This window comes from Anguilla anguilla, chromosome 19 (genome assembly GCF_013347855.1).
Source record: "Anguilla anguilla isolate fAngAng1 chromosome 19, fAngAng1.pri, whole genome shotgun sequence".
Taxonomy (NCBI): Eukaryota; Metazoa; Chordata; class Actinopteri; order Anguilliformes; family Anguillidae; genus Anguilla; species Anguilla anguilla.
In genome coordinates this window covers 4,868,444-4,894,651 of record NC_049219.1, presented here as the reverse complement: position 1 = coordinate 4,894,651, position 26,208 = coordinate 4,868,444, and the positions used below count along the sequence as shown (strand labels likewise).

At 45.0% G+C, this 26,208-nt stretch overlaps 1 protein-coding gene across 4 annotated transcripts; it reads right to left on the bottom strand.

Moving 5' to 3' along the window:
• Positions 1-704: 704 nt before the first annotated feature.
• On the bottom strand, positions 705-21,753 carry LOC118218999 (GTPase KRas). Of its 4 annotated transcripts, XM_035401769.1 has the most exons (6): positions 21,184-21,753; positions 14,201-14,318; positions 13,014-13,192; positions 10,723-10,882; positions 4,983-5,107; positions 705-4,722 (listed from the first exon to the last, which is right to left on the bottom strand). In XM_035401769.1, exons 2-5 carry the CDS (start codon positions 14,309-14,311, stop codon positions 4,988-4,990), a joined length of 570 nt encoding a protein of 189 aa, XP_035257660.1. In that variant the 5' UTR covers positions 14,312-14,318; positions 21,184-21,753; the 3' UTR covers positions 705-4,722; positions 4,983-4,987. The 4 variants fall into 4 exon arrangements, with proteins under 4 accessions (XP_035257660.1, XP_035257658.1, XP_035257656.1 ...); XM_035401767.1 differs by lacking the exon at positions 4,983-5,107 and having other exon boundaries at positions 21,188-21,733; XM_035401765.1 differs by lacking the exon at positions 4,983-5,107 and having other exon boundaries at positions 21,184-21,732.
• Positions 21,754-26,208: the final 4,455 nt, after the last annotated feature.

Here is a 26,208-nt window from a genome sequence, read left to right as displayed (position 1 = left end):
CGCAGAGACTAAATGCAACATTTATTGCAGAGACTAAATGCAACATTTACTGCAGAGACTAAATGCAGCGTTTACTGCAGAGACTAAATGCAACATTTATTGCAGAGACTAAATGCAGCTTTTACTGCAGAGACTAAATGCAGTGTTTACTGCAGACTAAATGCAGCATTTACTGCAGATTAAATGCAGCGTTTATTGCAGACTAAATGCAGCGTTTACTGCAGACAGACTAAATGCAGCGTTTACTACAGATTAAATGCAGCGTTTATTGCAGAGACTAAATGCAGCGTTTACTGCAGAGACTAAATGCAGCATTTATTGCAGAGAGACTAAATGCAGTGTTTATTGCAGAGACTAAATGCAACATTTATTGCAGAGACTAAATGCAGCTTTTACTGCAGAGACTAAATGCAGCGTTTACTGCAGACAGACTAAATGCAGCGTTTACTGCAGAGACTAAATGCAGCGTTTACTGCAGACAGACTAAATGCAGCGTTTACTGCAGAGACTAAATGCAGCGTTTACTGCAGAGACTAAATGCAGCGTTTATTGCAGACAGACTAAATGCAGCATTTATTTCAGAGACTAAATGCAGCATATACTGCAGAGACTAAATGCAGCGGTTATGGCTCCTCACAGGCCAATGTAAAGGCCAGAAGACTAAAATCCCAAAGAAATGATAAAAAAAAACAGGCCCCCCACGCTTAACATTTTACTTTCATTTCTTTATTATACCTTAAATAGGAGTCGTGAAATTTCTCCCTACATACCGCATACTCCAAGAAAACATTAAAGGATGGCGTCACACAGTGGTCATTTTTTCTGCCCAATCAGGACCCATCTCCATTCCAGATTCACACCCTGACAAAATTCCAAAACCAGACTAAAACAGTTTTGTTTCCCCGGAAAAGGTCAAATTTACACACACACACGCACACAAACAAACACGCAGGCACACACACACGCACACACATACACACGCACGCACGCACACGCAAACACGCAGGCACACACACACACGCATGCACACACACACACACACACACAAAAAGCAAACTGCACCTTTCAGAACTGTATCTATACAAAGGTTGTTTAAATGCATTCCAGGTAAACATCACACATTTAAACAAACCGAATGGAGACGAGAACAAAAAAATAAAGTTTTACTAACATGGAAGGAAACATTTCAGAACCGCGGAGTGTTACTTCCCAGCAAGCACGAAACGTTCTCAAAACGTTGCCGCGACGTCATGCGAACGTTATGGCATCGACAAGACATTCCAGTAACGTCGCGAGGACGTTCTGTGTTAGCTGGGCTCTGATATGCAGCAATATTCACCGTAATTATAAAACATACAACTAAATACACTCAATACAAGTTTCAAAGGAGAAAATAAGATGTTAACAAGATATAGCTGGGTCAAGGTCAGAGAATGCTTATGCACTATTAGGAATCAATTTTCGGTATGCTTCTTAAAACCTTGCCATCCGTTACAGGCCATTTAATACAGACTCTTGGCGATGGAGAACGAGGCTTCGTGAGCCCCTTACTTGGGTGTTGCTACAATGAGCTACCCAAATCACCGATAAGTCTGAAAGCTAAACCAACCGAAACGCTCAGGATCTCTATCCGAAACCACCGCAATTGGTTGTCAGCGCGCGGCAGCTCCACCCACTTTTGCTGCGCAGTTTGTTTCCGCTTCAGTAAAATGCATTATTGCTTTTCGCTTTGGGTCCAACAGGTGCTTAGAGCTGCTGCACTTCTCCTTACGTTTTCCTTAGTCCTCAACGCAAGCTTAGAAAGAATAGCTGATAAGAGCCCCAAATATATTTAAAAAAAAAAAAAAAAAAAAAAAACTAATTTGTGAAATATTTACCAAGAAAAAGGTCTCATGTTTACTTCTTAGAACTGTTCCAGATGAAGATGCTGTTGTCAGTGACTTCCATGTTTGTCCCCAATATAGCGCTCAATATAAATAAAGAGTATTTAAGAGACTAAAGGGTATATATGCATATTCTTACGCTGCTAAACATACTTACTAAACCATTGCCTCAATGGCATATAAAAGTGTGCAGGACTTAGGTGTGGCTTGTTTTGGCACTTTGCCTTAAAAAGATGGCAATATTAACCAAATCGGCGCCTGTTCCGATATGCACATGCGTGCCGTCCGCGATACAGTTTAAAAGTAACCAAACGCTGCCCGTGTTCACGTCCGGTCCTTAGCAGAAGGGAACGCTGGGCAGCGAGACCCGTCACCGGGTCATCTGCCGATTCTCCAGTCGATCGGGTTTTAGTTTGAAAGGAGGAGCGCGGAGACGGTTAGCACGATTAGCACGATTAGCCGCCCAAAGTCGAGTTCCACCGACGACGAGTCGCGCCCGAGCTCGTGTCGCGCGACGCAGGAAAAACGTCGCCTTCCGTCGCTAACCTCTCTCGGGCAGGGCGTCGCCCATCGCAGCCAGACTTGAACTCGTGACCGCGTAGCCTAGCCGGTACTTGCCGAAGTCCCCTTTATTTACTGGGTCACTCGGAAGCTCAGGATATTGCTTATGCTACCAGTGCTGCGATATTTAAAATCGGCTGTCATTTGCATATTCGACTGGATTGGTCAATTGAGCTCCTCCCACCTGCTTCAGCCAGTTTCAAGGACAGAGAAATATTTTTCAAGCAGACTTGTTAAAACCAAAAAATTATGATTTGTTAGTCTATGTGCCGCTTGATGCTAAGTATCGCCAAATTGTCTAAAAACTAAACTTAAGAATTTAAATTACCACCAAACACAATTAAAATCAATCCAGGAAAAAAGATATGATAGAAAATGTATGCGTTGGATCTTGCTCATATTTACAAAGTTTAAACATATAATTCACTTATTTTTTTTATAAGTTTTAGTGTGTTTTTAATTGGCCCTATTTTCCAAGGGATGAAGGATATTTCAGGCAATTAAAATGTATAGTCTTGAATGACTTTTCAAATTAGTACTTTGCAGACTCTTTGGAAAAGTAAAATCAAGGTCAAGGAGGGACAAACAGCAAGCAGGACAATGGAAGAAGACTCTGGATGGTTCTGGAATTGCCCTAGCCATTCCATGAAATTCCACATGAGCACGAGGGGAAAGAATCCAGGATAAAAAGTGATAAAAAGAGAGAGGAACAAAAGGTTCTGTCTTTGCCTTCGCTATTCTTACTCTTCTGTCAATGTCAGGACTAATGTGTTTTTCCCACATATACCTGGGTAATGCACTGCTGGTCACATGAAGACCACAGCCCTAGAGCACAGCCCAGGAGCACAGCCCAAGAGTACAGCCCAAGAGCCCAGCCCAAGAGCCCAGCCCAAGAGCCACAGCCCAAGAGCCACAGCCCAAGAGCCACAGCCCAAGAGTTAACCCCAGCCTCTGAGCTCTTTCAGGCTCAATGTGCCGCTTCCTTTGTTTATGGCACACAGTAATTAGCCACAGCGATTCATCTTTTCGAGAAACGCTTTCTAGAACAGTCCTTTGGCTCCCTCAACCAGGCCCTATCTGAAGAAAAAAAATCTCTCAGAATTAACATCGCCAGTCTTAATAGGCTAATGACCGAGTATGCCATCACATTTGCCTTTAGCCAGTCTTAATAGGCTAATGACTCTATGGATTACTAGCTGGTTACCTTTACGATCCATTAGAAGTTAGGCTCGACCCATAATACGGTTTACATTTCTTGACCACGCCCAAGATGATGTATTTAAAGTGTGGTGAGATTCTTTGGCACGACCAGTAAACCGCTTTCCGATCGCAGCGACGGGCTCTCAGACAGACCTCCGTGAAGATGTTTCAGGGAAGAGGGGCAAAAACTCAAACCGAAAAATAAATAAGTAAATCAAGCAGTGCCATTACTGTGGCATTGAACAAAACGGTTGTATAATTTTTTTTTTTTTTTTTTGTGGGGGTGGGATGGGGGCGACTAAGATTTCAGTTTTTAATTTGTCATAATTTCTTCCCGTTATGAGGCCCACATTAAGACTTTGCTAAGCCGGTTGGTTAATGACAAATGTGCAACGACCACAAGTCCCACAGTTATGGCTAAAGGTGATTGGCCCCCTTATAATTATCATCATCATCATCATCATTATTATTATTATTAGGCCATATTTCATATTTCACTGACAACCACTTTTGAGAGAGCAGAGCTAACAGTCAGTCCCCAGCATTGCAGAGATTCTTTTCTCGTTTATTATTACAATTCAAATACCCGACACCAAGTCTTAAAATGCCACACAAATACCCTCAAGCTATCACTAAGGTCCATTTCCGATTCCATCAACAGCCGCACCGCAATTAAATTTCAATAGTCTGGTGACCCTATCATGGTAAAGGGCTACACAAACCCCTGGCACTCAGGAGAACTCCGGCTAACCTGGGCTTGTATCAGTTAGCCAACCGCAGAGAACGTCGTCCCGGCAACCGTTTGTGACACCGATTGAAAACAGGAGTTAATAATTTAGTGTTAAATGTACAAAATAATACTTTCAGTTAGGCACATTTTAAGAATTTGTTTTTTTTTTTCTTTTTCTGTCGTCGTTTGTCGTTTCTTTAGTTCCTCGTTGGGAGAAGGGACGGCTGTTCACATGACCACGCACTTCGCCTTCGACTTCTTCTTCTTCTTCTTCCTCCCCTCTTTGCTGGTCTTCTCCTTGTGCTTGCGGATTTCCCGCACTAACGTGTAGAAGGCGTCGTCCACACCCTGCGGTGGGGGAAAAAAAAAGTGAGCAATGAGAGAGAGAAGGAAACGGTCAGGGCTTTAAATACAGCATCTGGAGAGAGAAAAAACAAAACAAAAAAAAAAAACGAATTTGGTAAAGACGTGGCTCCAGAGTGGAGGAGGGCAGGTGGTGATGTCAGATGAGGTGCGTTGTGACCGGCGCCCCCCCCTCCCCCCCCCTTCAGTGGTTTTCCGGAGCTTTCCGGGTGCGGAGACGACGGCGGCCGCCGGGGCGCACTTACCCCTTTCACATCGCAACGCACTTCCTAAGCTTCACGCAGCGCGGAGTCTTTTCCTCCTTGCTTAGCGTATTTAGCCGGTGCTCCCTGATCTCCCGCACCAGTGTATAAAAGGCATCTTCCACTCTCTGCAGTGCAAAAACACAACTCCTGCAGTGTTACTGCAGCGGCACTGCGGGGGTGAGGGTTGGGGGGAGGAATCATGGTTCTAGCAAAGCAATAAGAAGCTACCTGTTTGAGTCTTTGATTTCTTGTATTTAAAAAATTAAAATAAAACCACATCCCAAATTTATTCTCTCCAAGATGTTCCTTTAAAGTTTAGCCTAGTTAAGTTAAGGAGCTTGGGTGTTTCCCTGTCACTACGGATAAGAATGGCAGCTAAAGGAAGCCCATGTAATTTAGCCTAATGTAATAATGTGATTATAAGGGCCTGGATTCTACCAGATTCTCTTTTGTGATAGAAAACAAATTTAAAGACCGTTTTTGGTCCTTTGAGGTTAAAAAGACAAATTGCACTTTTAAGGATTGGCCTTACGTAACAGTCAAACTCCGGCTGGCTGTCTTTCTGGCCCGTGTGATTTTAGCGGAGATTTGAGCTTGTGGTGGTTGAGGTCGAAAAGGGAGGCCGAATCACAGAGCCCACTTCCCCCCCCCCACCCCCAGAACCATTAGGAGTTGTGATTTGAGCAATGCAGAGAGACAGAGAGAGGGAGACGAAGAGGGAGAGATTGACCGGCTTGAAGGAACAGACCGCATTTGGACCGCTCGATCAAACGTCCATCAGAAGCACCCAGAGCAGCAAGATCTCCATGCCAATCACGGCGGCAGCCAATCGCAGCGTCACATTCAAGCTCTGCACGTCTCACACTGGGCGGGGCTACCAGTTGCTTACCTGCAGCAACCAATCAAAAGACTCTGCCCCCCACTGAATAACACTATGACGGGGCAGGGCTCGTAATGTCTCCGCCTACTTTATATACGTGAAGTCTCACTCTCAGCAGAAGAACTCAACGCATGCGCAAACACCGTCCCATGCAAAAATACATAAATAAATAAAATAATAATAATAATAATTAATCCATTTTCAATGAGCTGTAAAGGAGGGGAACAGCACCACATTGTGAGCAGAGGGAGGGGAGGGTTGGATCCAGTAACTATCAGTAACGCCGATTGCACCAGACAGCGCCGATCTCACCAGACAGCACTAATCGCACCAGACAGCACTAATCGCACCAGACAGCGCCGATCGCACCAGACAGCGCCGATCGCACCAGACAGCGCCGATCGCACCAGACAGCGCCGATCGCACCAGACAGCGCCGATCGCACCAGACAGCGCCGATCGCACCACACAGAGCGGATCACACCAGACAGCACTAATCACACCGGACAGCACCGATCGCACCAGACAGCACCGATCGCACCAGACAGCACCGATCGCACCAGACAGCATTGATCGCACCAGACAGCGCCGATCGCACCAGACAGCACAAGACAGCGCCGATCGCACCAGACAGCGCAGATCGCACCAATCGCACCAGACAGCGCCGATCGCACCAGACAGCACCGATCGCACCAGACAGCGCCGATCGCACCAGACAGCGCCGATCGCACCAGACAGCGCCGATCGCACCAGACAGCGCCGATCACACCAGACAGCGCGGATCGCACCAGACAGCGCCGATCACACCAGACAGCGCGGATCGCACCACACAGCACTAATCACACCAGACAGCACTAATCACACCAGACAGCACTAATCGCACCAGACAGCACCAATCGCACCAGACAGCACCGATCGCACCAGACAGCACCGATCGCACCAGACAGCACCGATCGCACCAGACAGCACCGATCGCACCAGACAGCGCCGATCGCACCAGACAGCGCCGATCGCACCAGACAGCACCGATCGCACCAGACAGCGCCGATCGCACCAGACAGCGCCGATCGCACCAGACAGCGCCGATCGCACCAGACAGCGCCGATCGCACCAGGCAGCACCGATCGCACCAGACAGCACCAGACATCACTAATCACACCACACAGCGCTGATCACACCAGACAGCACCAGACAGCACTAATCGCACCAGACAGCACCGATCACACCAGACAGCGCCGATCGCACCAGACAGCGCCGATCGCACCAGACAGCGCCGATCGCACCACACAGCACTAATCACACCAGTCAGCACCGATCACACCAGTCAGCACCGATCACACCAGACAGCACCGATCGCACCAGACAGCACCGATCGCAGCAGACAGCACCGATCGCACCAGACAGCACCGATCACACCAGACAGCAGTGAAGCGATCGCAGGTGACAGGACACACGATTCAGAGGCGATCACAGAAAGCGGAAGAGAGATTTTTTTCTGAAGCAAGATCCTGGCGCCACAGTAAGCCCCCTGCCGGTGTTACGACGTAGCCAGAACTCTACCTCTCTTCAGATACAAGCAGAACAGACTCATTTACAAACGTACTGTTACCCGATAAATCAGCATATACTGATATTTGTACTGTAAATGTACAGTGCAGTCCATAGGTATTTCAACAGGGATGCAACTTTTTCATGTTTCAGCTCTGTAAAACAGCTTCAGAACACACCATTCAACATCTTCAGAACACATCAATAAACACGAACAGCTTCAAAACACACCATTCAACAAACACCTTCAGAACACACCATTCAACAGAAACAGCAAATAGTTACACTGTTGAAAAAATAGCCTTTTGCTAAATTTGGGAGCAACGCATCGCGTGTTTGTAATAAATGTCTTTAATTGTACACTGTCCCCGGTAAATGAATAAATAATAATAATATTAATAATAATAATAATAATAATATTAAAAATGATGTAGGAATTCCACAACTTTTTATACATAGTCCCCCCGTTTAGGGGACCAAAAGTAATTGGACAAATTAACATAATCTCCAAGTCATCGTGTTTAATACTTTGCTGCAAATCCTATGCGCTGGATGACTGCCTTTGAGTCGGTGACCCAGAGACATCACCAGGCACTGGGCACCTTCCCTGGTGATGCTCCACAAAGCCTGTATTGCAGAAATCCAGTCTGGTGGATGCAGATTGAGTGATCGACTTTGCCGGTTAATAATAGTCCACGGTTTTTTTTTGGCCCTGAAAAACTCCTTGGTTGCTTCAGCAGGGCATCTGGGGTCATGGCCCTGCAGCAAGGTAAAGCGCCGTCCAATGAGTTTTCTGGCATTCTGGTTGAATCTGATCAGGTAAGACGTTTCTGTACACTGGTCCCCCATCGCATCAGTAAAGACAAGTCGGTTCCAGGGGCAGCCATACATTAACAAAAAACCGCAGCGCTCCCTTTGCCACGTTTCACGAATGTGAGGAGCAGTTCCTTTCCATCACTCGGGCACAGGCTAATACTCACCTCACCTGTCCCATCAGACTGTCCCAGAACTCAAAAAACTGTTTTTTGTTCTTGAGGTTTATTAACAGTGGTTTGCATCCTGCAGTAAACCCTCAGAGGTTATATGCTGGTGTAGTCTTTATTTTAGCCTCTGAAACATCTATGCCTACATCATGGAGAGTGCTCTTGATCTGTTCCAACAGTGAAAAACAGTGGTCTTCCGTGGTGTACCGTTTTGTTTGCTATCGCAGAGCTTGCCAGAGTGTTCTTGCTTCTTAATGTACCCAACAGTTGATTTTGACATACACAATGTTTTTGGCTCTGCATCCAATGAATTTATTCAGATTTTCATCCCACGATGGCATTGACACACGGTTCTCATGTTGAGAGACGACAGTAACAACTTCAAATGCAAATTCCAAACCTTCAAAATTAACTGCTTTTGTTAGCGGTCTCATGCATGAAGTAATGATGCAATAACACACATCTGGCCAAGAAAGCAGCCAACTGTCCGATCACTACTGCTCCCCTAAACTGAGAGACTGTGTATACAAGGGGCTGCAATTCATTACATTACATTACAGGCATTTAGCTGACGCTCTTATTCTGAGTGACTTACACAGCGGTTTTTTTTTTTTTTTTTTTTTTTTTTTTTTTTTTTTTTTGAGTACAGTACTACAGGAGTACTCTTCCAATGCACCAGCAGCTATTTTACACACTACAGGTCTTCAGAACTACAGGAGTACTCTTCCAATACACCAGCAGCTACATCACACACTACAGGCCTACAGAACTACAGGAGTACTCTTCCAATGCACCAGCAGCTATATCACACACTACAGGCCTACAGAACTACAGGCGTACTCTTCCAATGCACCAGTAGCTATATCACACACTACAGGCCTACAGAACTACAGGAGTACTCTTCCAATGCACCAGCAGCTATATCACACACTACAGGCCTACAGAACTACAGGAGTACTCTTCCAATGCACCAGCAGCTATTTTACACACTACAGGTCTTCAGAACTACAGGAGTACTCTTCCAATGCACCAGCAGCTACATCACACACTACAGGCCTACAGAACTACAGGAGTACTCTTCCAATGCACCAGCAGCTACAGCACACACTACATGCCTACAGAACTACAGGAGTACTCTTCCAATGCACCAGCAGCTATATCACACACTACAGGCCTACAGGAGTACTCTTCCAATGCACCAGCAGCTATATCACACACTACAGGCCTACAGAACTACAGGAGTACTCTTCCAATGAACCAGCAGCTAATTTACACACTACAGGCCTACAGAACTACAGGAGTACTCTTCCAATGCACCAGCAGCTATAACACACACTACAGGCCTACAGAACTACAGGAGTACTCTTCCAATGCACCAGCAGCTATTTTACACACCACAGGCCTACAGAACTACAGGAGACCCAGCGCCACCCAGAGGACAGATGGAGCACTGGCCAAAGCCAGACCCAGCCCCGGCAGGAGAAAGACAGCCTTGTCCCCGTCTTAATCGAGGGGTCCACTAAAAGCGGCCAATCACGCGATGCCACGGATAAGCGAAACAGATCGTTGAGGCAAGTGAACTCCACCCAGAAATCATAATTTAATATTGTGGTATCGTGGTCACCTATGCATTTGCAATGCATCACATAATGCTGCAGCACCCACCACAGATCATGTGTTCCACCAGTGTGACATCACCCCGCTATATCTCCTCCCCTTTCCAGTGTGACATCACCCCGCTATATCTCCTCCCCTTTCCAGTGTGACATAACCCCGCTATATCTCCTCCCCTTTCCAGTGTGATATCACCCATATGGGGGCAACATAGCTCAGGAGGTAAGAGCGGTTGTCTGGCAGTCGGAGGGTTGCCGGTTCGATCCCCCGCCCTGGGCGTGTCAAAGTGTCCCTGAGCAAGACACCTAACCCCTAATTGCTCCCAACGAGCTGATTGGTACCTTGCATGGCAGCCTTTCACCGTTGGTGTGTGAGTGTGTGTGTGTGAATGGGTGAATGAGAGCCATCAATTGTAAAGCGCTTTGGATAAAAGCGCTATATAAATGCAGTCCATTTACCATTTACCCCGTCATATCTCCTCCCCTTTTCAAAGCAAAATCACCAAGATTCAGAAAATTTATAGGAGTTCAGCTAAAAAAAAAAAACAACTTCAAACCTGGCGATACTGGACCACCAATTCTGCAGTGATTCAAGAAGAATACCGCAGGAAACACACAGGCGAAACACAGGTCGCGCTACTTATTCTGAGGGTAAGAGACGGAACATACCAAATGGTGGTTTTGGCCGAGTGTGGGGGGTGGGGGGGGGAAGTTTACCTGTCTGGTTTTAGCAGAGGTCTCAATGAAGGGGATGCCGTAGTTGCGGGCCAGGTCCTGAGCTTGCTTGGTGTCCACCGTGCGCGAGGGCAGGTCACACTTGTTCCCCACGAGCACCATGGGGACATCCTCGGAGTCCTTCACCCGCTTGATCTGCTCCCTGTTGGGGGGACGGCAGGCGGAACGTTCCGGAGACGTGAGGAGAAGGGGGGGGGGGGGGGGGGGGGGGGGGGGGAGTCCGCCGAGCCAGGCCGTCGCGGGTAAACAACACCGCGCCCGAGAACCGTGGAAATATGGAAGGAATGCGGCGCCGCTGGCCTGGCGTTTAACTCCCGATTATCTTTATGGCTAGGAATGCTGATCGTCTGAGATCTATTTCATTTTCAACGGTGGTCTGGTCAGGGTTTTTAACGTTAAGAGTTCACCTTGAACCTCCCTGAAAGGTCAGAGGTCATGCTCGTGTGGTTTCTGATTTATTCTTTGGCTGTTCGTCACAAAATTCAATTGAATTGACTGAGCCAAGCAGAGAAGGCCTCACAGCATCCTTCCAAAAGACAAACCGGCATCGGGGCTGTGTGGTTCAGTCCACAGTACAGGCGACCATTAAGCCAAATACGAACGTACCCCGCAGCTAGAAGTTCACTACAGCACTTTGTGCACCATCTCTACCAGTAACCCTCTCTGTACTGTGACCCCATCTCTACCAGTAACCCTCTCTGTACTGTGATCCCATCTCTATCTGTGACCCTCTCTGCACTGTGATCCCATCTCTATCTGTGACCCTCTCTGTACTGTGATCCCATCTCTACCTGTAACCCTCTCTGTACTATGATCCCATCTCTATCTGTGACCCTCTCTGTACTGTGATTCCATCTCTATCTGTACCCCTCTCTGTACTGTGATTCCATCTCTATCTGTGACCCTCTCTGTACTGTGATCCCATCTCTACCTGTAACCCTCTCTGTACTATGATCCCATCTCTATCTGTGACCCTCTCTGTACTGTGATCCCATCTCTATCTGTAACCCTCTCTGTACTGTGACCCCATCTCTATCCGTGACCCTCTCTGTACTGTGATCCCATCTCTATCTGTAACCCTCTCTGTACTATGATCCCATCTCTATCTGTGACCCTCTCTGTACTATGATCCCATCTCTATCTGTAACCCTCTCTGTACTGTGACCCCATCTCTATCCGTGACCCTCTCTGTACTGTGACCCCATCTCTATCTGTAACCCTCTCTGTATTATGATCCCATCTCTATTTGTAACCCTCTCTGTACTGTGACCCCATCTCTATCTGTACCCCTCTCTGTACTGTGATCCCATCTCTATCTGTAACCCTCTCTGTACTGTGATCCCATCTCTATCTGTGACTCTCTCTGCACTGTGATCCCATCTCTATCTGTGACCCTCTCTGTACTGTGATCCCATCTCTACCTGTAACCCTCTCTGTACTGTGACCCAATCTCTACCAGTAACCCTCTCTGTACTGTGATCCCATCTCTATCTGTAACCCTCTCTGCACTGTGATCCCATCTCTACCAGTAACCCTCTCTGTACTGTGACCCCATCTCTATCTGTAACCCTCTCTGTACTGTGACCCCATCTCTACCAGTAACCCTTTCTGTACTGTGACCCCATCTCTACCAGTAACCCTCTCTGTACTGTGATCCCATCTCTATCTCTAACCCTCTCTGTACTGTGACCCCATCTCTATCTGTGACCTTCTCTGTACTGTGATCCCATCTCTATCTGTAACCCTCTCTGTACTGTGACCCCATCTCTACCAGTAACCCTCTCTGTACTGTGATCCCATCTCTATCTGTGACCCTCTCTGTACTGTGACCCCATCTCTGCCAGTAACCCTCTCTGTACTGTGATCCCATCTATCTGTAACCCTCTCTGTACTGTGACCCCATCTCTATCTGTAACCCTCTCTGTACTGTGACCCCATCTCTATCCGTGACCCTCTCTGTACTGTGATCCCATTTCTATCTGTCTCTACCTGTAGTGGTGTATGTCTCTACCTGCAGTGGTGTATGTCTCTGTCTCTACCTGTAGTGGTGTATGTCTCTGTCTCTACCTGTAGTGGTGTATGTCTCTACCTGTAGTGGTATATGTCTCTACCTGTAGTGGTGTAGGTGTATTTCTTTACCTGTAGTGGTGCATGTCTCCACCTGTAGTGGTATATATGTCTCTACCTGTAGTGGTGTATGTCTCTACCTGTAGTGGAGCATGTCTCTACCTGTAGTGGTATACGTCTCTACCTGTAGTGGTGTATGTCTCTACCTGTAGTGGTGTATGTCCTCGAAGGACTTGGTGTTGTTGATGGCGAAGACGCAGAGGAAGCCCTCCCCGGTCCTCATGTACTGGTCCCGCATGGCGCTGTACTCCTCCTGACCCGCAGTGTCCAGGATGTCCAGCAGGCACGTCTCGCCGTCGATCACCACCTGCTTCCGATACGAGTCCTGCCCGGGGGGGAGAGGGGGGGCGGAGAGGCCGTGAGAAGGGGGAGGGACCCAGCAAAACCGGAAGACGGAAGACAGAACGTCTAATTGGCCAGACTCAATCTGCGTCGCGGGTCACCCCGCTGTGTGGATCCCTGCCGTTTCCTGATTCGTTAAGGCTGCCGAAAGCATCTGCTTGGGTCAAAAAGACCGCTTTAACGTTAGAAATCACCACGGAGTCGAATTTCAAACATTTTTAAACAAGTTATTTTAAGCCCAAGTATTTAGGAAAAGCTGTGGAAGGAGGAGGAGTCAGAGTCATTTCAGTAATAAAGTCTAAACGCCTGATGGCGTGGCCTCTGTCCTTTCTAGTGTTAATGAGTCAGTTACACCGGTGATAAACACAATGTCTTAACACAGCAAATTACACCTGTGCCAAAAACACGACTAACATAATGGTAGGACTATTGCCTTTTGCCTCCAACGATTCATTTTTCACTAATTGTTTATTTATTTATTTATTTAATGTTTATTTGATAGGGACAGATACATCTAAACACAGCTTATTGACAAACAATATCCAATGCAATGTATCACAGGATTTATAGCATATGCTAATTTCCGATGCTTGTCCCTAGCTGGGCTTTTCAAACACGCACACATACTTGTAGTAAAATCAAGGCGGGCTTTTTAGGACCAATTCCAATGGCAGTTCCATCATAAAATAAACGACTGACCCAAATCATATCCATGTCCGCAAAAGACCATCATCACCTCCGTTTCTTTTTCGCCCTGCAGGTGCTGGAAGACTCGCTAGCCCAGAATTCTACGGTTCAGCAAACGCAAGACTACGCTTTCGCCGCTTTGAGTAGTCACGCTCAACTGGCGGTGAACTGACGCAGCGTAAGCGCGATGGTGTTGCACCGGGGACCTGGGCTGCACTTGCGCGTTTTTTTGCCTGTTTCGCTTGCCGTACACCCGGGAGCAGGAGCCAAAATGGACGTGCCGTACAGGAAGGGAACAGGTTACCTCGATGGTGGGGTCGTACTCGTCCACAAAGTGGTTCTGGATGAGCTGGATGGTGAGCGCACTCTTCCCCACGCCTCCAGCCCCCACCACCACAAGCTTGTACTCCGTCATCGTTCACCTGTGGAAGGGGGAAATGCATTAACACACACTTCTTAGGGCTGTGACGGTATGGATTTTTTCTTACCGCCGTGAAGAAGCAACGTATCCCGCCGGGGATACGTTTATAAAATAAAATAAATAAAAATAAATAATATTAACGTAGACTAACTATGTTCAGTACACTTAGCACCTTTTGGGAAGAAATCTCAAGAGGAACCTGGCCATAGAAGGGGGAGCCCATCCTCCACTGACCTTACGGTGTAACGAAGCGACAGAACACGCTAACTGTGCCAAAGCCTTTACGGCACAGGACAATCGTGGTGGCGACGCAATAAATCTGGTACATTTTAAACAGGGAATTTCACGTTCATTATCTGATGGATAAAAAGGGGGGGGGGGGGGGCAGGCCCAGGTTTCTGTCAAGCTGCTTTGTGACCATGTCCTTTGTAAAAAAGTGCTACACAAATGCAATTTCAATTTTAATTGGAATTAGTTGATCGCACCAGAGCTAGTTGCTGAGAGTAGCTGTTTTTGTCCTCTCCCAAATGCTTAATGTTCAATTCCAACACAGATGGCTAGTTCAAGTCAATGCTACCTGATAATAATTATAAGGCTGACACCTACATCCACCCAACAGGTTTCTGCCATATTTAGTACTTTCTGAATCCTCTCTGCCAAGAGGTCACTGCAAGGTCAGGCAGCTTCTTGTTTTCGGTAGGAGCCGTAAGAAATAGCTTGCCCTCTCTCGCCCACCAGTTACCACGGCGACAGTCTAATGATATTACGCATTATAAAGCAGGAATATCACTATTCATGCTGAAGAGCCACACAATCGCACACGCACTGGGACCCACGCTATAGAAGGTTATGGTTCATATTATTCTGACAGATTTTGTCAATTTGTGATGGCCATATATATTTTTTTTTGACCAGTTTCCATCTTACTATGGACCAGTTTACCATTTTGGAATCGATGCAGCTGGAATCAGTACACCGGTTCGAACCAGTGAATCTTTAGACGACTCAATATTGACATTCAAGTACTGAAGACAGAATTTGTTCTAAAAGCAGACAATAATACCAGAACAGAAAGGTAAAAAAAAATACTTCAAACTGGATACAAATCTGTTTTCACGTTTTCTTTAAAAAATAAAATTTTAACCTCACCCCGCACCTGATGATGTCCCCCCGGAACTCTACCTAGCGAGATGAAAGGGAAGGAAGAGCTGAACTCGGGCCGCGGTCGATTAAACCAGGCGCTATACTTAGTAAGAAGGAGAACTTTTTGGAGCAAAAAGACGCAGTGAGAACAACTGAAGAACAAAAAGACGCGGCGTTGTGTTCTCACGGTGCGGTACGCGACGACCTCCAGGGAGAACTTTTAGAAAATGCCTTTCTTGTTCTCAGACCTCCCCCTCTCAGCTATTGGTCCAAATATCACATTGGTTGGTTATGTCACGGTTGAGAGTTCACAGGGCAGACTTCAACTTTCTTTTCCGGTTCATTCATTGCCTGTACTCTACTGTGGTAGAGGGCGAACGTACCATCTCCTTCGCCTTTTTTTCTTCTTTTGCATAGCTAGATAAACTAAAGCCACTTTAAACTCCTCTCTCTGTCTGTGTCGCATTTGTGCTTCTGTCACCGCCGCCATTGTTGTTTCGTGTTGTGATCTCGCGTAGTCCTTTCTCTTTATACATCCATGGCGTAGCCGCGAGATGGAGGTCCGGGCGAGATTCCAGCCCCACTTTATAGCTGCCTCGTAAGTATTCTGCGCCCCCCAGTGGCGTGGAGTGACATTAAACGGTGCAGTGTTCTCGCTGAGCATACTGACAACGGTGTTTTGTGGACATGTTCGCCGGTGGTTCTCAATCCTGAAGTTCTTTCTTCTTACTGAGTATACCGCCAGCTTAACTGTGACACAACCAAACGCAATATTTTAATGGACCAATTATAGATGGGGGTTGGGCGGTGGGGGTCAGAGAACTGGTGGGCTTTTTGCTGGAGGCTTGCACACACTGCACTTTACAAACTCAAAACAGTGTGTCCTTTCGTTTGTCGCTTATTTGAAACGCATCGTTTTGTCAGAAAAGTTTTGTTTCATTTTTTGAGTATAATGGCACCAATAAAATAAATGATAAAATTCCACACCATGAATAAGAGAATGTGAATAAAACAATATAAATAAAAAAACTGTGATAAAACAGTAAAATAATATAAGAAACTACTACAAAGTGCTGCTTAAAGTTAAACTAAAAAGGTACAGACATTTCCACTGGGCTAGTCTAATGCGTTTTGGCAGGGTATACCCACAATTTGGCAGTATTAACTTTCACTTACCTAGGCTCTGAGGCGAGAATTCTCTCACAGATATTAATATTTAGGGATAAAACTCTAGACAACTGGAAGATATTAAAATGACAACACAAAATTGTTAAGTAGTCATGACGACGAGACGGAGAGGAAGATATCGCTAATCACACTTTAGTCAAGAAACGCATAAGTGACCTTACAGTTCACTTCCGGGTCACAGCCTGTCAACACAAGAAAGCCTTTACAGGACAAAAATAAATAAATAAATACTGAATAACATATTGCTTGTGAATGTAGTGCATGCTAAATAACACGATCGCTTGTGAATGTAGTTCATGCTAAATAACGCTATTGCTTGTGAATGTAGTTCATGCTAAATAACACTATTGCTTGTGAATGTAGTGCATGCTAAATATCATTAGGGCTTGTGAATGTAGTGCATGCTAAATAACACGATCGCTTGTGAATGTAGTGCATGCTAAATAACACGATCGCTTGTGAATGTAGTGCATACTAAATACCATTAGGGCTTGTGAATGTAGTTCATGCTAAATATCATTAGGGCTTGTGAATGTAGTTCATGCCAAATATCATTAGGGCTTGTGAATGTAGTGCATGCTAAATAACACGATCGCTTGTGAATGTAGTTCATGCTAAATAACACTAGTGCTTGTGAATGTAGTTCATGCTTAATAACGTAGCACAGCTATAGCATCCCTGCCAGCCAAGGCGAGATTGCGGGACGGGGGAGGGGGGGGGAGGGACTCCTGAAAGACAGGTTCGTCCAAACTAATCAATAACGCTAACTAACCTACCGTCGTCTACGTTTGTATGATTCTCTTCCAGCTGGCAGCAGCACATATACCTGCTCTGCAGAACTGGTTTTGAACATGATAACGCCTCATTTCTTCCCGAGGGGAAAGCCCGTCTGCCCGACTTTCAAAAACAACCCTAAAAAAAAAACACGAAGCCAAATCTGGGTCCGAGAAAGCCCAAAGATTACAGGCCCATTTCTAATCTTCCGTTTCTCTGCAGCAGCCCAACAATTACTCACTTATTTCAGCTCTTATGACATTCGGTTAAAAAAAAAAAAAAATTCCAAACAGGCTTTTGCTGAGGTCATAGTACAGAACCACCAGCTCTTGTAAAAGTTAACAATGTGCTGGAGTCCTTGGCTCTCCGTGTGTCTTTGCTGGCTACTGTGTAGTTAAACGCGATATTTGACACAACTGTCCGGCTAACTGTTACCATTGGAGAAGTTCATGTGTATGCACAATGCTCAACGACATATAGTCCATTTATACACACACACCCAAAACATGTTGCCCATGTTAAAGAACTGGAGGGTTTCTGGTGCTTTTGAACTTGAACCTGTCAACAGGGTGCCAACTGAATCTGTGAAGAGAAACATGCACTGAACTCTGGGAAATAAAGGTACTGACCCAAACAAACCTCTGAATTAAGACTGTTATGTGCAGTCAGTAATTCACATTTAGTCATGTTATTTATACTTTTTCTAGCTAGACTAAAATGGCCTAGGTTTAGAAATATCACGTAATCCCACGAGGTTCATCTAAGGGCCTACACAATCTAAGAAGGTACGCAGAGCGCGAGGAAGAGAGAAACAAATAGCATCTTCATGAAATTAAAAACTGGACAAACTTTTGGAACCAAGTTATGAAAAAATACACCAATAATGCTTCCAGTTATAAAGACCACTGATCTTTAATTTCCAGTTGAAAGATAGAAAATATTGGTGTTCCTTCCTGGGATTGCATACTCAAAGTAAGATCACGCAGTGCTGCATTGTCCGCAAGACCAAACTGTATTTCGTCCCAGTTTTATGCTAAATCTCGACTCCCACTTTCAGGGATTTTGAACGAGGTGTAAGGTGCAACAAAAACGGCCTGTCCTTCCCATACGCGACAGGCTAAATACCGAGAAAGAATAACTCCTCTCTCTGCCTGGAAAGCGGCTAACACAGCTGATCAAGCCTTTCACTCCACCCAGTCCTGATGGACCCCTTCACAGCCACAGACTGCCTTGCTCACGCAAACCCTTTTCAGAGTGAAAATGGGCAAAAGGCTCTTCTGATACAGGCCAGATAGAATAATAACGGTCTCTTCTCATTTGCAAATCCGAGACAGTTGGATACCAAATATTCTCATATAGAAGAACGCTCACACCTTCCTGTGGCTGAAATAGGACACTGTAAAACTGTCATACCCCTACTATCCACTACTACTAGATACTGCTGGCACCCCCATTACCAGACACTGCAGAGAACATCCATTCCAACGCCCGCTTCTCTACAGGTCTAATCAAGGCACCTCAAAACACACAAGTCCCCATCCGCGCTGGAACCTGTGATTTTCAAAAATATTTCTTTTAACCTGTTCATAGCAAAATACCGATGTGTGCATTTATAAATATTCAAACGGAGCAAAAAAAAAAAGTTTCCTCTTCAATTGTTCTGAACGGCAGAGATGCCATTTAATACACAAATGAGAAATTTAGCACTTTCCCCCCAAGAAACAAATATTGTTTCGTCGTTCAAGAGCAAATTTGTGAACACAATAACTAAAGCCTGGTGCACACTAGAGGATTTTCAAATCTTAACCGATTTTAAAAACTTGGGAGACCAGACATAACGACAGATTTAACCGGTTTTTAATATTTTAATCGTAAGAACGCACACACCAGACGATTCAGCCCAGACGCAGGGCCACACACTTGCCGTTTAGAGTGGCGATTCCAGGGACTTTTTTATTTCTGCAAACCGATTCCCCGTCTCCATGGAGACCACAACGTTACAATAATTACATATATACATAATACAATAATATTGATACTTTTGTTGCTACGTGCAGTTGCTTAACCGCATCGAGTATAAAACAATATCGTCCGCAGAGAACTTCTTTGGTTTTGGCAAGCCGAAATAAATTCGGTTGGTGACGCTTCCCGGTCAACTCGCTCTCATTGGTTTTTGCGGGTTTCTGTTCAATATTCCATCGCTGTTCCTTTCACACTACAAGATTTCAAATTGTAAATATCAAACATGTTTGATATTTACGATTCGAGATCGGGGAGACTCCGATCCGGTCAGTAACATTAAGATTATGTCTGTAAACCCCTCACACTACAGGGTCATTTGGTCAGATAATCGGTTCAGATAACCTCGGATCGGGAACGCCCCCGCGATTGTCGGGAAGAGCGAATCGGGTACAAAATCGGCTCAATTATCCTCTAGTGTGGGGCCAGCATAACAGATACTTCGATGCCATTTCGTAGTACTTAAGATATTTTTCAAAATGAATAGTTTCAAAATGAATAGTTTCAACACTCATTGTTCAAACTCACTCGAGGTGCTTTTATTTTCCGTTTCGGCAGAACACGTCAGAACGTCTCCCCTTTCATTCCGCACGCTTACCGCAATAGCTCACATTGTTCCTATACAATACAGATACTCCACGGGAAAGCTCACATTCCGTCACAGTTTATTTTTCATTAAGCTAAGATGTCACATCAAATGTGACATTGTGTAGCTGGCCGACTCGCATACATGCTGTCAAGACCACTGCCAAAAGCGTAAACCAGCCACTAACGCAAAACAAATGCAGAGCAAATAAAAAAACGGACGCTGAAATTTAACTACGTACAGGCATCTGGACCTATTCGTGTCCTGTAGGTGCACCTATAGTACCAGAAAACTGTTTCATATTGGCAGCACAGATCAAACAGAACACACCGCTTCGAAACAGTACTATGAAGGAAAATACATTAAGTTAAACTCAGCATAATTTTGCTGGCGATTTATATCAATGATCTCAATGTCAATGGTATCTTTTCGGTCGCATTAGCTTACCCAGTGAGCCAAAGCAGGAAAAGGTCCACATGGGCATTGCAGACAGATTACCTATACGATAAACACTACTTAATGCAGTTTATTGGTTCCAAGTGTGAGTTTAGCCTAACGAACCACAATTTACAAACCGCAAAAAGCATTTAGGCTACAGCAAAAAAAAAAAAAAAAAAGTTTATAGTTTTACACGAAGTCATATTTTTGGAGGGCACACCGCCATAGTAGCTCACAGCATAGGTCTGCGGTACAGGGCCGTGTACGAATGAGAAACCAATGGGCGTTATGTTGTATTACATTTATAAACGTAACGTAACACAAATGTAATGAACTGCTAAAATTCCCTTATACAGTCGAATGCATGTGCAAAAGAACATACAATTTCGCCACCGCGCCTCGTTTCCAACCCAACGGCGACTTAATTTACCTTTTGTTTGCAGTTCCGCGTCCAAAGTACCGAAAACAAGTATGTGCGGTTACAGTCCTCTGTGACACGATCCCGGCATCTTTACCTTCAATATTAAATTGCCAAACAAGGTTTCTCCGAATAAACCGAATATTGGGCAGCGGGGAATCCGACCGGCTTGCATTAAAACAAATAACAATGCAACTTTTAAACCTCCTAGTTTGCTCCGTTCACTACACGAGTACGTCTGGCCCTCACACGAAACTGGGCGGGTAGCTAATGTAGAAGGAAGCTCATCAGACCACTTACCTACAGCTATAAAGCGAAGCGGGGAGGTCAGTCGGTTCGGCGATTTTCATTCGTTTTCTCGGCTCAGTTGTGTTAAAGGATATTTAAATTCTGTGTGTTACACTGGATGTACACAAAACGCAGACGGCAGAAACATGACATTAACCCTGGCTTTAGTGTGTTGAAGGCAGACCGGCTGCTTCTATCATAACCACTCGAGCTGACAAATGGGCGTCACGAGTCTCATAGAAAGGGCTGCCTTAAAATAGACAATACCTAGTCGTATGTAGGGAAAATTTAGCCATTTCTAGTACATAGACCCTAAAGTAGCTACAAAGATGTACCTGGTATAATGTTGGACCGAAATCAAAATGACATTCAATAATTACAAATATGTAGCCCTACCTAACTTAAAGCATATAATATAAACATTTTCCATTTCATTCACTCATTTATATCATAAATATTTTCTGGGAAGGTACACTTTAAATAGGTTAAAATAAGTCTCAATCTCAAATGAGGAACATCTTAGTAGCCGTTAACTACCCCGTGTAATAATTGGCCATGATTACTTAAGGAGGGCATACAATCATAATATTGGCTATTATTTATACACAGTAGGTCTCAGAGCCTACGGTTTTTTTGCAGGAAGCCCAGCACAGCGCTTAAATAGGCTCTATAAATACACCCGGAATATGACTAAAAATACGTCATGGTAAAGCAAGAGCCTGATTCGTCGATCTCATGCCAGTTATATTTTTGTTACGCAAGGGGCGCGATCAAATAGCTTCATGTAGCCTACTTCCGGAATGTAACAAACTACGATGCCCAAGAGCCGATGATGAAAGAACCGGTTACGCCAGCCTGGTTGGTGCTTTTGTAGGTTATATGCTGAAAGTAATAAGTAATTTTGAACAGAAATGATATAGGTTTTGCATATACCGCAGTATTTACACCACTGCCTTGGAATATGCGCGGCGGTAAGCTGTTTGTTTTCGCCAACGACGTCTTTCCTTCTGAGTTTCATGCTGACGTCACCTTAGAAGCCATTCCTCATTCCGCAAGTTCAGCAGTAGTAAAGATTTGGAAACCTTAAATTTGTGCTCCAAATTTAAGATACTAATATAATTTTAATATACATACATTTTTTATTTTTTGATATACTGCATTTTGGTTTTACTGCATAATTCTCATTTTATATTTGTTTACGTCAAACTTTGTAACCCCTGGCGTTGTATATTTGTTTGTTTATTATTCCTTATTATTCTCATATTATTTTATATATTCTGTATTTTGTATATCTGATGCTGAAGTTAAATTAAAAATTATTTTTTTAAAACGCAAGTTCAGCAGGGCTGTAGCTTTGAAAGTCCCAAAACAAGCGCCGCTCTTTCAGAGTTAATTTAGTATGACCGTTTTGCAGGATTCACATTCAAATTCGCCATCATGTAATTGTTTACGGATAGTCCGTTTATAGACGCTTGGAATTATGCATAAAAATCTAATTACTGCTATTAGACCTTTGTTTAACAACTACTGTATATAAAAACAACGGTCGGGCTTATTGAATAAGAACAACTATTAGGCTAATTGAATAATTAAGAACAGAAGTTGGAGTGAAATCCTAAAACCAATCAGCACTCGTTATGTACCCCCGCGGTAGCCCTGTGTTAAGGGAGGGGGGGGGGGGGGGGGGTGTTAGGTGCTTTCTCTGCTTCACTCTCCTGCGTGAAATAAAAATTCCAAAAAAACCTTGTGCTGATCTACCTTGCACTCCAGATAGTGGGGTAAATCCCAGGCAGTTGGGGCATCACAAGCATGCAAAGGCCATAGAGTGACTTCTCATTGTATTCCTTCTCACCCACTCTGATCGCTGACATCTGATTCCAGCAACAAGTGTAACCGCCCATTTTAACTCAATCAAATGAAATGCACTGATACTCGGTGTACAGTTATACAGGTAGAGGGCAAATAGGTACTCTTCCAGTTACAGCTCACTGATGCTACGTGTGCTGATGAGATGTGTGTGCTAAATCACGCCAATATACATGGCTCTGTTTGCAATGGTTCTTTGATAAATGAACCTGAGATGTAGTATTAATGGCTTATCTTTGCGCAAGGTGGCAGAAATTCATGCTAACATCAACAAGTTCCAGTAACTCAGGATTCTACATTGTTGATAATAGTCTAAATTGATTTATCAAGTTGGAAACTCAATTGATTGTCTGTTGAGTACAACTATTCAGCTGTTTGCACTCAATTAACCTTTTCTCTTAAGTTTTTTGCTTTTAATGACATTTAATGAGTAATTTAATGATAGGCCTACAAGAACCTGAAGGTGTTAAAAACCTGAAAATCATCTATAAATGCTTTAAATAAATCACCACAAGATGGAGCCACATACTCAACAAACTCTGAAGTCAGACTCAATATTACTCAGATTGTGGTTATTGTTTGACAGCTTGCTTTTGCAATCAAATGTCTATGAATGCATATTAATTGGGCCAATGACCCAGTGATCTTAGGTTACTGTAAAATATTGTCTCATGATGTATAGTCCAAGGTTGAATAAACTGTACCTCCACAAATAAACTCAAATTCATTTTGGCTGTTGCTCAACTGACTTAAATAATAAACATATTAGAACATATGAAGAAATTAAGCTTTAAACTTGTACAGTTAGTTTCTGGAGACTGACAATCTCATTGTTGATTGGGAAGTCTTGTAAACAAGCCACAAAACATGCAACAATGGTGCTATTAAAAAAAAAAAAAGCGAGACAGCACTGCTAGCAAGTGAGGATGAAGAAAATGATGTCAAAGAATGAAAATGTAAACATTTGCTCATGTTATGCCCTCACCACAGAGAATGGTCTTTTGAATCATGTTTCAGCCTTCTAGAAATTACCTTATATCCAAGAATGCATGCTTTGCACTAGGGATGTGACAGTATACCGGTATGACGGTATACCGTAAAATTCAAAATGAAATAGTACTATCATAAACGTAACGTAATACCGTCGTAGTAAATCACGTGACAAAAGCCATTTTCATGCGGGGAATTTTTTTTTCAACCAGTGCCCAAACGGTACGATAATTTCGCCATTTCAAAAAAGGGGAAGGAAATGGTTAAATCCCCTGGCTGCTGATTCAGGATCTGGTTTTCCTTTTCACAAATCTGATCCTAGATCTGTATTTAGAGGCAAAGTCATTTAAAAACACACGTTGCGTCTTTCCAGCCAATCATTATGCTTAATGCATGACGTGCGTGCCCCAACGGGAGCGAGCAGCTGCACGGCTGCCGTTCTCCCGCTCATTCTTTCTGGGGAGAGGCAAAGAGAAAGTCATCGGAAGAACTGAGGTTGAAGTTGAACTCACAGACTAGGTAGGGCCAGTTATGCACTGAGAGACTTTTTGGACATTTTGAGTCATGCTTCCACAAGAACAAACAAATATTGATACAGCATATTAAATACATTGACACAGCATAACGTTATAATTCTCAACTGTTGTTTCCACGCCGATGAATTGTACCGTTACAGCTCTCAATTATAACAATTACATGTTTGAGCGATTGCGATTTAATTGTGGGCTATTTGAAATTATCCATAGACCAGGCTTTTTAGTGAGTCTCATTCATTTGAGTAGGGTCCAGGACGTTGCCTGCTTCCACGCAGCGTATGTGGTGCACAAATGTTTTTCTCGCCTTTGTGGCTGTTGGTATTGCACTCATTGTACCTTTTTAGTTTTGTGAGTTTTTCCCACTCTGCGTTTGGGTCCATTTCCCCCGAAAACCCTGACACGGGACTCAGGACTGGACCGGACAGGACGGGACGGGATCTGGACTCAGGACTCAGGAACGGGACTCAGAAAGGCACAGATCCGGACTCTCAGACGCACACTGAACTGGACTCAGACCGACACAGAGCAGGGCAGGTAGAACCAAACAAATGGGCAGACAGACAGACAAGCAGGCGGGGAGACACGCAGCAAGACCGACAGACACGCCAAGAGACAGACAGACAGGGAAGGAGAGGGGGGAACCCAAAGACTGGCACGTGAACCGACAGATGGGCAGACAAGGCAACAGACAGGCAGACTGACATACAGACAGGCGGGTAAACAGACTGGCCGACAGACAAGCAGGCAGACAGATAGGCAGGCAGGCAGACAAACAGACAATGGGGCAGGTGGAATGGCCCATGGAGGTAGCCAGCCTCCTCAGGCACACTGCAGGCTAACAGCGAGTTAGCCAGGCTCCTCAGGCACACTGCAGGCTAACAGTGAGTTAGCCAGGCTCCTCAGGCACACTGCAGGCTAACAGCGAGTTAGCCAGGCTCCTCAGGCACACTGCAGGCTAACAGTGAGGTAGCCAGGCTCCTCAGGCACACTGCAGGCTAACAGCGAGGTAGCCAGGCTCCTCAGGCACACTGCAGGCTAACAGTGAGGTAGCCAGGCTCCTCAGGCACACTGCAGGCTAACAGAGAGGTAGCCAGCCTCCTCAGGCACACTGCAGGCTAACAGCGAGGTAGCCAGCCTCCTCAGGCACACTGCAGGCTAACAGTGAGGTAGCCAGCCTCCTCAGGCACACTGCAGGCTAACAGTGAGGTAGCCAGCCTCCTCAGGCACACTGCAGGCTAACAGTGAGGTAGCCAGCCTCCTCAGGCACACTGCAGGCTAACAGTGAGGTAGCCAGCCTCCTCAGGCACACTGCAGGCTAACAGCGAGATCTTTTTATTTTGTAAAAAAAATCAATAGGATAGTCACAGTTGTGTGAGGTGGTGGGTAGGGGAGGATAGTCATAGTTGTGAGGTGGTGTGTAGGGGAGGATAGTCACAGTTGTGTGAGGTGGTGTGTAGGGGAGGATAGTCACAGTTGTGTGAGGTGGTGTGTAGGGGAGGATAGTCACAGTTGTGTGAGGTGGTGTGTAGGGGAGGATAGTCACAGTTGTGAGGTGGTGTGTAGGGGAGGATAGTCACAGTTGTGAGGTGGTGTGTAGGGGAGGATAGTCACAGTTGTGTGAGGTGGTGTGTAGAGGAGGATAGTC

Excerpts from the sequence above, each read along its gene's own strand:
- LOC118218999 (XM_035401769.1), bottom strand. The coding sequence starts at position 14,311 with ATGACGGAGTACAAGCTTGTGGTGGTGGGGGCTGGAGGCGTGGGGAAG. Across the intron at positions 10,883-13,013 it reads GAGGACATACACCACTACAG|GGAGCAGATCAAGCGGGTGA; the intron begins GTAGAGACATAC and ends TCCCCCCAACAG. Across the intron at positions 5,108-10,722 it reads CCTCTGCTAAAACCAGACAG|AGAGTGGAAGATGCCTTTTA; the intron begins GTAAACTTCCCC and ends TTTGCACTGCAG.